The 12,245-nt window shown below is 45.9% G+C and overlaps 1 protein-coding gene across 2 annotated transcripts; it reads left to right on the forward strand.

Annotated features, from left to right (window-relative positions):
* Positions 1-307: 307 nt before the first annotated feature.
* wrap53 (WD repeat containing antisense to TP53) lies at positions 308-12,237 on the forward strand. Of its 2 annotated transcripts, none has more exons than XM_023948933.1 (11): positions 308-568; positions 748-1,113; positions 1,194-1,350; positions 1,583-1,678; positions 1,774-1,882; positions 2,670-2,758; positions 5,762-5,985; positions 8,644-8,855; positions 10,264-10,367; positions 11,065-11,208; positions 11,362-12,237. In XM_023948933.1, the coding sequence occupies exons 2-11, from the start codon at positions 915-917 to the stop codon at positions 11,576-11,578; spliced, it is 1,551 nt and encodes a 516-aa protein (XP_023804701.1). In that variant the 5' UTR covers positions 308-568; positions 748-914; the 3' UTR covers positions 11,579-12,237. The 2 variants fall into 2 exon arrangements, with proteins under 2 accessions (XP_023804701.1, XP_023804700.1); XM_023948932.1 differs by having other exon boundaries at positions 308-491.
* The last annotated feature ends 8 nt before the right edge of the window (positions 12,238-12,245 follow it).

The raw sequence follows: 12,245 nt of genomic DNA on the forward strand, positions 1-12,245 counted from the left end.
GTCAGCTTGTGGCGTTCGCAACCTCCTCGGTTAAACGAACTTCAGCGAGTGACTGCGCCCCAGTCAGCTCAGCTCCTCTGCTTAAGTATTTTAATATAAACAAGAAATAATTAAAATTGTTTCCGAGAACAACTGAAAGATTTGTAAATAGTTCTGCTCCTGTTTGTTTGAAGAACAAAACAAATACTAAATAAATAGTATTTAGCTGTGGAAACGTCTTGTTTGTCGGGCCTCGACGCTCAGTAAACGCAACACTTTCAGACAACTCGACGGAACTCTCGCGAGACATCACGACGTGAGCCATTGGGAAATTGATGGAACTCTCGCGAGATTTAACAGACATCACATGGAAGACCTGTCTTTGCCTCTCACCATGAGCGCGTGAGCTGAAAGTTTCCGCGCGAAAGAGTTGCAGTTTTCACCGCCTCTGTGTGAAACATCGAAACCGCCGAGAGGATTTCTGCCAAACTGCGCGGAGAACTACTGCGCAGGTACGTAGCTTCACAGTGCTAGCGTCGGCTAAAGCTAGCCGGTGCTAACTGAAGTGTTAGTTTTGTTCAGTATGTTGGTAAGTTCACTTTAGAACAGACTGTTAGCGATAAACTGAAGTACTCGACACGTTTAGTGGTAGTTTGTGTCTTATTGAGTGAAAGTGCGTCACTAATTTCGGACTTAATCCACGTTTGGTGAGTGTTTCGCGTCACAACAACACAACTAGCTACAGGTGTTTGGGTTCTTCCCCTCCAGGTGTTCGGGTGTTGTGATGTCCACGAACCCCCGCAGACTCAAACACCCCCACTGCAGGAGGAAGCACTACCCCAGTAGTACCTACATCACCCACGTCTGACGGCTCCACCCGCGGACTCCACACCGACCGAGACGCTGGAGCGCGGCGGGGGGGTAAAACGGAGGCCATGTCTGATTTGGGGGATGGGTGTGAAAGCGGGGGGGTGACGGGCGCGGGGCAGGACTCTGAGGCGGACGGCGAGCCGCCCCAACCGACGGCGGCGGCGGGTGGAGAGGAGGGGGCCCCGCCAAGCCCCAAGCGGCCCCGGAGGAGCGAGGAGGAGGAGGATCAGGATGGGCAGGAAAAGCCCCCCCCGTCCGAACATGGTACAGTCACGTGACCATCTGACAGGTCTTCACGAGTTCAGCTTCAACAAGATTTCTTCTGCATGAACTTTTGCCGCCAGAAGGAGCAGAGGGGGCGCAGCAGGGCGGAGAGGAGGAGGAGGAGGAAGAGCAGCAGAGATGGGAGGGATGTCACCAGAATGGAGATCCAGAGGAGGAGGAGGAGGAGGAGGGGGGCAGGAGTGACAGATCTGCAGACAGCCCCACTGGAGAACAACAGTAGGTGGATCTGGAGCATGAACTGGAGTGAATACCCCGTGCCTCAGGGGCACGTTACCGTTGGGAGTGGGGTCATCTGGACCCCACAGGACAGCACAAGGGTTAAGGCAGATGAAGTTCTCGTAGACGTGTCGTACGCGGAAGATTTTTCATTTCTAGTTTTGGATTTTCTTCCTTTTTTATTTTTTTTATTTTTAAGGCGTGTTTGAAAACTGTCCTGCTTTGCCTTCAGCCTCGGCTTGGATTTTACCCACGATCCCCAGATGCTGACCGGCTCCTGGACGGAGTTCTCCAAGTTCACGGAGAATTACCTCAAAGGGTGCAAATGGTAACCCCCCCCCCCCCCCCCGTTCTTTGGAAAAAAATGGTCTAATCCACAGTCCCGGTAAGCGGGCTGCTGACGGACGCCGTCTCCTGTTGCAGGGCCCCCGACGGCTCCTGCGTCCTGACCAACAGCGCCGACAACGTGCTCCGCCTCTACAACCTTCCGCCAGAGGTGTACAGCTACAGCTGGGGGGCGCTCTCTGAGATGGTGAGTTTGGGACCCGTAAAAAAAAGAATCTGTTGGGGATTGCATTTAAACTCCAAATGTCCTCCACCCGTTGAGTTTGGCGGTGCAGCCTTTCCCGTCCGGATTACCGAGCCTCACCGCATCTGTAGTCATGGAAACCCGTTTGCACCCCTTTATTTTTTTCAGATCAAAACAAACAGCTGTCCACTCATCCCCGTGGAGAACTTGACCCTGGTTACCGTGGCAACAGATCTAGAACCTGTTGTGGACTTTGTCCAACCTCACATTAGCCTCAAAATGCCCTTGTTTCTGTCAAGCAAAATAAACCCCCCAGCCATGATTCTGCCACCCCCGTGCTTTACATAGGGAAGGGAAATGGGGCCAAAACAGAGTTTTTCAGTTGTTAAGAGGCTCAAATAAGGCTTTTGTTGATATTTTTGGGAGCAATTGTGTCTTTTTTTTGTTGTTTTGTTTTGTTTCACACCTGTTTCTCTGGAAGTCAAGTTTTCAGGCAGAAATTTGTGGAGAAAAAACACCGAAGGGGATAGAAGGACAGGAAGGAGGAGGTGGAGAAAAGGTTTTGGACTTTAAAAGAGTCTGAGATGATGGGACTAGAAGGAATTGGCTGTTTTGGAGGCATTTCCCAACATCTCAGGATGTCAAAACCCAGTTTGTATGATTAGCGTTTAACAGCTTTAGATTCTTTGTCCTCCGCTCTAGAAGGCGGAGACGTCGAATCACCTCGAACACGTGGAGCGAGCCTTCGTCATCACCTTTCTCTCCATCTCTGCTTGTCTTGTGGGCTCAGAGTCCGGTGCTGAGGATGGCTGAAGGAGACACCGTCTACGACTACTGCTGGTACCCCAACATGAACTCTGTGGAGCCGGACACGTGTTTGTGAGTTCCACGCCGGAGCCTGAAGGCAGCATTGATCACCTCTCGGTTGTGGCCCTCGCCACAGTCCATAAGTGTGTCGAGTCTAGCAGGTGTGAAGGCTCGCCTGAAATCTGGTCACTCAAATTCATCCCCCGTGGCCCACAAAGACATTCTTTGTGTTGGAAATTGCACCATGAAAGTATAAAATTATACTTTTTTTTATTCACTCTGACTTAAAAAAATAATTATTTATTGAATCTTTCCTTGATTTTTACCCAAAACAAAAGCTGTAAAAATAAAAACCAAAGCCTGCAGGTCCCAGAGATGTCCACTTGGGGGCAGTAAAAGAGCTGTGAGCAGGAAAACTAAGAAGTTTTTCCTTTTCAGTTTGAAGACAAGACAAAAACAGCAACAATTGGATATATGAACGCGGAGAATGTAGAGACCAAAATGAGGAAAAATATATAAGCGACTCCAAAAAAAAGATTTAGTATGAGGAAACAGAATCAGACGGGATCTGACCTAAAATGGATCCAGAACATCTTCAACCAGTGAGACTCGGAGAGAATTCCCGGGGTCCTAAACAGTGCCGGGGAAGTTTTCCAGATTCCATATTGCAAGTTCTTCTGATTGGCTGCTGGGTGTGCATTAAAAAGTCATCATTTACAGTGATAATCGCACGCCTAAAAAAGAAGTTCCGGTCACACCGCTCAAATGTTCTGTATCACTGCGCCGGCTTCTTCAAGGCAAACTTTATCTGGACCAAAACAAGCGATCGGGTGAACTTTCCCTCTGAACTATGCTTTATTTATTAACACATCGTGATCATCAGCATAAATCTATCGCTTTCCTTTGCCCCTGCAGTCAGGGTCGGAGGTCGGAATGGCGCCGTGACTACGCGCCACGCAACAAATAGTCCACGTTTTGTGAAAAAAGCGGTCCAAAACAGGAAAAAAAGTAAGAATAAACTAGGCCTGCACAATATACCGCAAATTTATCGTTATCGCAATATCCAGCTCTGCAATATGCATATGGCAAAAGACGGCGAATATCGCAATAAATCGCAAACCCAAAATGTGTTAAAACAATCTTCTAGCAACTTGAAGCATTTAACGCTTAAAATAAATCCCTTTATGCTTTGACCAATCAGATGGACGCCTTCCCATTGTTGACCAATCAGATGGAGGCCTATTATGTTAACCCTGGTCCTGAAGAGCCTCAACCCTGCCTGTTTTCCAGCTCTCCTTAACCAGCTTGCTGTTGATTGGCTGACTCAAGTGATTTCACATCCTGATTGACTGAACACACCTGATTTTGGTTATCATTATCGAGCAGTCTAGGGAGAATTGGAAAACAGACAGGGTTGAGGCTCTTGAGGACCAGGGTTAGCCACCCTGACGTTTGTCCCCCATGTCGATGAGGGTCATTTGGAGTATAATTTTTAAACTGTTGCAATGAAATGGGAATGATGTTTTTGTTTATTTTTCTATTTGTTTATTTACCGCAAATTTATCGTTATCGCAATATTGATCACTAATATCGCATATCGCAAGTTTTCCTCATATCGTGCAGCCCTAGAATAAAGTATTAAAAACTGATTGAATATTTATTTCTATTCTAAGTGACCACAGTATAAACAGGTTAATGGCCGACATTAAGCCTCACTTAATCAAGTGCAAATGAAACATATGTCCAAACAAACAAGTAAACAAGAATAAATATCAAATGTATTCCCATTTTAGTTTCCTAAAGTCCACTGTGGTTTTTCCACATCCATAGGGAACATTAATAGAACATTCTGTTTTGTCACATGACTTTGAAGTGTTTCCATCCATTGGACTGGAACGACGGTTGATCCTTTTTTTTTATGCGTTTGTCCGCTACGTTAGAGTAAAATAAACCTACTGTGTCTCAATGCAAATACCATTTTCCACTTTTGATTATCGATTCGTCTCATTTAGAAACGTATTTTTATTTTTTCTTAACGCCGTTAGTTCATTTGATTCATTACGTTTACATTTCACTAAAAGCTAAAGTATGACCTTTTAGAAAGCTTTGCATTGTCTTCTTACATTCAATTGAATCGGTTTTTCTCGTCAACACAGCACGACTAAACATGTCAAGGACGCGTGTCATAACTGGTCGTTAACCTCAGCTGGTTAATAAGTTCCTGCTCGCCGGTTGGGGATTCTGGGAAAGTGTAAATTGATGGAGGTTGAGGACAAACCGTTTCAATGAAAGGGCTACCGGCACATTCTTGACATGGCGTTGGGGTTCACACTGGACAAGCAGGGAGGGGCTTCTTCTTTTCCTGCTCTTTCCTAGCGCATGCTAGCAGAGAGTACGGTTGGAAGAGGCCGGTGAATCCGGCTCCAGGCTTTTTCTTTCTCCGTTCTATTTTGACATACGAAAGACTTGGCGTCGTATAAATCCAGCCGCAATTATCAATTTCTCCTGAATTTTCAAACGGTCGGCCCTTCCCTGAATTACGAGGGGGCGCCATCTATAGATCGCCACCAAATCCGAGTCCCTGATTGGTCAACCTGCTTTAACTTTCAACGCACGTTCAGCGGCCAAACGTTTCCTACGTGGACGCGCTGGTAGAGACACTGACGGCGTTTTAAACGTGCACCCACGTCGACTTTTCACTGCCGGTGGCGACGTGAGCTTAGCGAAAAAACACGCGTCGAAGCATTTATGGTCATTGACCAGCGAGACGACCTGACGGGAACGCTGGGCGGGAAAAACGTTTGGAGATTTGTGGAGGTGAAATGTGTCAGTCAAATAGGCTTTTACTTTTGTATTCAGCTTAGCGCTGACATCACTTCCTGTCGGTGCTCTGATTCCTTCACACTAAAGTGAAGCATAGAAACGGGTTCAGGTGAGCGCTCACACCAGCCGCTCTGAAACCGCCTCCAACGCCATCTTCGGCTGTTCTGTTTCCTCTTCCGTCTGCGGGTGTCTAAGCTCCTCCCTCCCGCTCTCTCCCCCCCCCCCCCCCCCCCCCCCCCCCCTCTCCCGCAGCCTGGCGAGCAGCAGCCGGGACAACCCGGTCCATGTCTGGGACGCCTTCTACGGCGACGTTCGCGCCACTTTCCGGCCCTACAACCACCTGGACGAGCTGACGGCGGCGCACTCTCTCTGCTTCTGTCCGGACGGGACGCGGCTGTACTGCGGCTTCGAGAAGACTGTGCGGGTGTTCCACACCGAACGCCCTGGGCGAGACTGCGAGGAGCGCCCCACCATGGGTGAGTCGGGGGGGGTTCCGTCTGGACCGAAACGTTCATTCTTGACACCCGGTCAGACGCCATCTAGGGTTGTGCCGATGGACGATATCATCAACAATTCAATACAAAACGATGTTAAACAGCGCTGAGCGGCTATATACATTGACATGTCAGCTCGGTAATATACGAGACGATCTTCTAAACCTGCTTTTAAGAATGTTATGGTTATTATGAAACACCTGTTCGCTTATCATTTGAATTTTAATCCGTGTGGTCAATGCTTTTTCTGAACGGAGCCGGAAAGAAGCCAGGATTAGCAGTATGCTAACACGGGCTAACAACATTAGCTTTGGTTGGCGCTACACGTAAACATGTGGGAATAACATCAGCCTTTATTTAGTTGGGACACAACTGGAAACATAAATCCACGTGATTGTTTGAACGGTTTCTAAGGACTGAGCGACATTTCTGCTTTGAAGCTCACACTGCCGCTGTGTGTGCTGACGATCCGAGCTGTGCTCAGACACACACTTTTAGACCCGGTTCTGAGTTCGGTAGCTCGTTCCCCTAGAGCTGCGGGACGGATCGCAGTCTTAAATCTCCCACACATAGCGCTATGTAACAGAGCACCCCCCCCCCCTCCCTTCCCATCAAACACAAAGCTGTAAATCCGCGCTCCGCCGGTCCACTTGACTAGTTAAGTGCGGGAGCGGACTACTTCTTTTCTATTTTGTTTGTTACTTTTTTTGTTAAAGTCACTTCCTTCAGTTTAAACTGGATCATCACAGATTAGTCATTGGTTGGGAAATAAAATAAAAAAAATAAAATAACGAATAGCAGTTATACAAGAACGAAAAATGTAAAAAACAGCCCCCCCCCCCGACGATGTCATCGTCCATCCCGATGGTTGACAGCAATCATCGTCAACGGCCAATTTAGGGGACATCGCCCGACCCTAACGCCATCCCGCTCGTACCGTGCTCACGTGCAAAGTTAGTCAGTGTTAGCGGACATTTAGAAGAAGACGCGTTGTCATGGCAACAGCCGCCAAGCCTTCACCGACCAGCGGAGGAAGCGCACATCGCAAAAGTCTGCGAAAATTGCGTTAAATGGCTACCTTAAATGTGCTAAAACAATCTCATGGCAACTTAAAGTATTTAACGCATCAAATAAATCCCTTCATGCGTTTGACCAATCGGATGGAGCCCTTTGATGTTAGATGTCCGCCTCCTATGTAGACGAGTATGTCTGAGAAAACCCACCCATGCACGGGGAGAACATGCAAACTCCACACAGAAAGGCCCCCCGTTGATGTTCTGGTTCAGGTCCCCCAGCCGGGACTTGAACCGGGGTGGTGTCTTGCTGTGAGGAAAGAGCGCGAACCGCTGAATCCCTGAACCTTTCAAGATATTCCAGGATTTCTGCCTCCATTGAAATAAATGGGGAATTTTTGGTGCAGAAGCTCGCAGGTTTGAGACCCAGCTGTGGCATTGGAGGAGGAGTTAAGGCACTATAATAAAGAGAGAGATACAGGAAAACAAGGGGTTGAATACCTTATAGCATTCAACGCATTAGGTTAGCATTTATCGCAATTTTCACCGAGTTTTGCACATCTTGATGTCGCGATAACGTTAGATTTATTGTGCAGGCTTAATTTTTACCATCTTGTCGCATTTTTCTCAAGTAAAGAAATCTGAGCTCAAATTCTGCATTTCTGAGCGTTTCTTTATTGAAATTGTCGTGAATAAGGACTGCGTGAATTTCTAGTGAACTTCAGCCGCTCTGCAGAAACTATGTCCTAGAACACAACGCCGGTTTCAGGCCAAGAAACGTTCAAATTGTAATTTAAAAAAAAAACACAGGGAACCCTTTTCACAATAGATCGAAGTATGACTTTGATGCGGTGAGATTTATAGCAAACATCTGTTTTTATTCCATCAACACCTGATGAAGACCTTCATCAGAAAATTTCTACCAATGTGCAGATTTCTGACGCTTCATCGTAGGGAACAGGAAAAAAAAATCATTGAAGTTCCCTGAAAAAATCGGCTTGAGACAAAAGTGATTAAAAAATAACTAAATAAATAATGATACGGTAAATTCAAACCCATTAAAGTGGAGCAGCAATTTGACTTGCAGAATAGTACAATTTTGTAGAATTCAGTGCAGAATTTGGCTGAAACTGAAGGTTTAATGACAGTAAATAAAGCTGGACGGGATTCTGCTAATTCTGCAAAGATCCGTCCGCTGAATCGAGAGGATCCAGGTTTGAAGAAATAACTGGATTTGCTGCAGGTTTTATGCCAGATTCATGAGAAACCATAGCTTCTGCCTGGTTTTTTTTTGTGGTTAAAAAAACCACAACGTGTTGAATTTAAAGAATCTCTGATCTGAAGAATCAGCAGGAACAAAAAATGCATTCAAGGAGGCGGTTCGTCATTTTTCAACCCAGAAATTGAAGAGATTCGATCAAAACAGCGAAACTGCAGGAAAAGCCAAAGTTCTCCGTCCAACAGCGCCTACTGCTGGAACCGGAGCTTCATGACGAGGCCACCAAAGCTTCTCGGAGCCGACGTCTGGTCGTCCGTCTGCAGATTTTTCCGTCTGCAGAAAAATAACTTTAGCCTATTTGTGACAAAAAGTTTTATTTTATTTTTTAATGATCTGTCCTCGCTGCAGTGAAGAGGCGGGGCCAGAACGGCATCATTTCCTGCTTCGCCTTCAGTCCGTGCCAGTCGGTCTACGCCTGCGGCTCGTACTCGCGCTGCGCCGGCCTGTACTCCTGTCAGGACGGCGCCCTGCTGGCTCTGCTGCCCACGCTGCACCACGGAGGCATCACCCACCTGCTCTTCTCCCCCGACGGCAACTACCTGTACACCGGGGGGCGCAAGGTCAACATTTTCACGCTTCTCCCTGGTTTCCTTTGTGGTGTTTGTGGAGCTGGAGAGTCAGAGGAGGCGTGTGTGTCTTATTGGCTGTAGCTCACCTGTTCAGCTGAGCTGTACATTTACGACTTTAAAACGCGTAAATTAACAAGAAAAAAGTCAAAAGTTAAACAAGAAAAAACCTCAAAGGTGCCTGTTTATTGGAGCCTTGCTGGAAGATGAAATATGTGGAGCGTTCTGTGAGGTTTTATTTCTGGATAGGTTTCAAAAACACAGATATTCTGAACCTCTTGGCGACTCAGAATGAGATTATTGTCAGTGTAGTCGCCTTTCCGAGGTTCAGTGTCGGAGTTTCATGTGTAAAATAAGGAACTCAAGAGACACGTTTGGGTGTAGAGGACCAATACTTTATTTTCTCTTCCATTCACACACCCTGAAGTGCATTTGTCTCATTACCTCATGAATCTGTCATCAGAACACCAATGTGTTGTTCTATTAGCATTACAACGTTGAAAATGCCAGAAAGTGTTCCTCCTCCTCAGACGGAAGTGTCACAAAGACTTAGAGGTGTTGGTTTTTATGGAAGTAGAACGGATTGAAGTGGACATCTGCCTGCAGGGACACCCATCAATGAATAAAACATTGATAAATTGTAAATCAAAAAAAATTGTAATGTTATCAATGAACATTCAGCTCACCTGTTGTGTCGGTTGAGTCTGTCCGCTCTGCTGCTGCTCTGTATGCTCAATTCGAGCATACAATTGAAACATGCTCAATTTTAATTTCATAAATTTACATGAAAAAAGTCATATATTTTTTTCCGTAAATTTAACACATTGAATCTCGTAAATTTAACATGTTTTTTCTCTTAAATTTACTACTTTGAATCTCGTAATTTTATGAGTTCTTTTCCCGTAAATTTAAGACCTTAAATTTCGGAAATTTCTAAAAAAAAAAAATTCTCGTAAATTTACTACTTTTATATCTCGTGATTTTGTTAATGTTTTCTTTTAAATCTACGACTTTAAATCTCGTAATTTCACGATTTTTTTATTTTATTTGCAAATTTACGACTTAGAATCTCATAATTTTACGAGTTTTTTCCCCCCGTAAATTTAAGACTTTAAATCTCAGAAATTCACGTTTTTTCTCTCGTAATTTTACTACTTTAAATCTCCTAATTTACTAGTGTTTTCTTTTAAATCTATGTCTTTGAATCTCGTAATTTTACGATTTTTTTTTTTTTACTTACAAATTTACAACTTTAAATCTCAATTTTACAAGTTTTCTTTCCTGTAAATTTAAGACTTTAAATCTCGTAATTTTGCTTCTTTTTTTTGTGTGTGTGTGGCCCTAACACTTAAGAACAAACGTACTAAAGCTGTGATTGGATTCTGCGTCCTTGTGCCACCAGGATCCAGAGATCCTCTGCTGGGATCTGAGGGAGCCCGGGAAGGTGGTGTTCTCTCTGAAGAGGAACGTCACTACAAACCAGCGCATCTATTTTGACCTGGACCCGTAAGTTCACCCTGCAGGTTGCAAAAATGACCTGAAGAAGAAGAAGAAGCGCAACGGTTCCTGGAATAAAAGCTGCCATCAGTCAAACCTGTAAAATGTTGGACCATGAAAGGTTAATTTCTGCACATTTTCACCAGAAAAGTGCAGCTGAATTAACAGATTTTGGAATATCTGTAGGAATATTTATGCTTTTAGAAGATTTTGTGTTGCAGATTGTGTCACAAAAGTGAGAATATGTTGATGGATTGTTTTTAAAACACTCACTTTTTGCCCTCACCTTCTACACACTTCCTCACTCTTGGAACCAGTTCAGTTCACAGTGTCACCACTAGGGGGCTTGATGTCCATTTAGGGGTTTAAAGTTGGATCTAAAAAATATATGTACTCCTCTGTGGGATTTATGGTCTACTATGTCTGCTTTTTTTATCCCGTTATTAAAATGGTGGTAAAATGGGGGCGTGGCCTTTAGATTGACAATGTGTCATCTTTAAAATGACCTTCTCCTGGTTTAGCTGTCTTTTTTTGGAAAAGTGGGGGCCCACTACATACAGACTTACAGCAACAGTGGAGCCATGTTTTGTTTTAAATATGCCCCCCCACCTCTTTCAAACACAGGGTCACATGACCAGAGGGGGTGGGTCCAAACCTTTGATGCTCCCTGTTTCTAAAATGCATTGGCGTTTTTCCTCTGGTTAAGGTCGGGCAAGTATCTGCTGAGTGGAGACACGGAGGGGGGGGTGTCGGTGTGGGACACCCAGACGGCGCCCCCCGATGGCGAAGAAGGACTTCTGCAGCCTCAGCTCAGGTTCCAGGCTCACTGGGACTGCACCAACGGCATCAGGTATGTTCTCTTTTTTTATCTACAATTATATAAAACTAGACGATCCCTATTTTAGCTTTTGAGCGTTTAAGCTCCGCCTTTTTTTTTTATTTATTGGATCAATTTCCACACAAACCCGATTCCTGATCCTCTTCACTCTCGCCGCTTCTGCAGCCTGCACCCCTTCATGCCCCTCCTGGTGACGTCCAGCGGCCAGCGGCAGTTCCCGTGGCCCGACGACAGCGACTCTGCCTCGGACACCGAGGTAGAGGCGGCAGCCGCCGCCCCCCAGCAGGAGGCGCGGCAGGACAACGCCCTGACTCTGTGGTGGGCCGGACCGCTCGCCGCTCCGGCTGAGGAGAGCCGGGAGGAGCCGGCGCAGACGGACTGACAAACGTTTCACCAACTCCATTCCTAAAAACAACACAAAAAGAACCTCTTCTCCTCCAAGTTTACAGTTCGAACCCCTTAGTTTACAGTCAAACCTTTTTGTCTCTGTCTTCAACCGGATTCTTATCAAGTTTATATGAATTGTTGGTTGGATTGTGTGGAAGGAGTCCGAACGGTGCATTTGCCACATAAACCTTTGTGCCATTTTTGTTATCAGGCTTTGCTTTTTGGGAAAAGTTTTTAATGTGTCGGACGCTCCGCGCAGCGCCCACCTGTGCCTACAGACGTATATTTTCGTAGAGCCGTGATCATTCTTGAATGTATTCACAGTAAAAAAACTCGCTTAAACCTGCAAAGTCAATGTTTTCGGGGTTTGTGTTGTTTTCTCTGAACAGGGAGGCTGCATCCAGCGTTGCTTGGTTACCGTGTTTTCTCAGTCCTTTAGTCGGACGCGGCGGGCGGGGCGTTTGCCGCCGGTTTGGCAGAAACCCGTCACGCTCCAGCGCTAGCCTTGTATCCTCCCTTTCAAGCCCTCCACAGTTTCATGTCTTACAAAAACTGCGATTGCATAATGAAAAACACGTTTACGCTCCGCCGCCGCCAGGCGTGTGCCGCCACTCAGAGCGTGTGGAGGGAATTGAAGTCGGATCTTCTTTCTCATTCGTTGA

Source organism: Oryzias latipes, chromosome 18, assembly GCF_002234675.1.
Source record: "Oryzias latipes chromosome 18, ASM223467v1".
Taxonomy (NCBI): Eukaryota; Metazoa; Chordata; class Actinopteri; order Beloniformes; family Adrianichthyidae; genus Oryzias; species Oryzias latipes.

Coding starts and splice junctions, on each gene's coding strand:
- wrap53 (XM_023948933.1), top strand. CDS start 915: ATGTCTGATTTGGGGGATGGGTGTGAAAGCGGGGGGGTGACGGGCGCG. Junction 5,986..8,643: donor CGAGGAGCGCCCCACCATGG/GTGAGTCGGGGG, acceptor TCCTCGCTGCAG/TGAAGAGGCGGGGCCAGAAC. Junction 11,209..11,361: donor GACTGCACCAACGGCATCAG/GTATGTTCTCTT, acceptor CCGCTTCTGCAG/CCTGCACCCCTTCATGCCCC.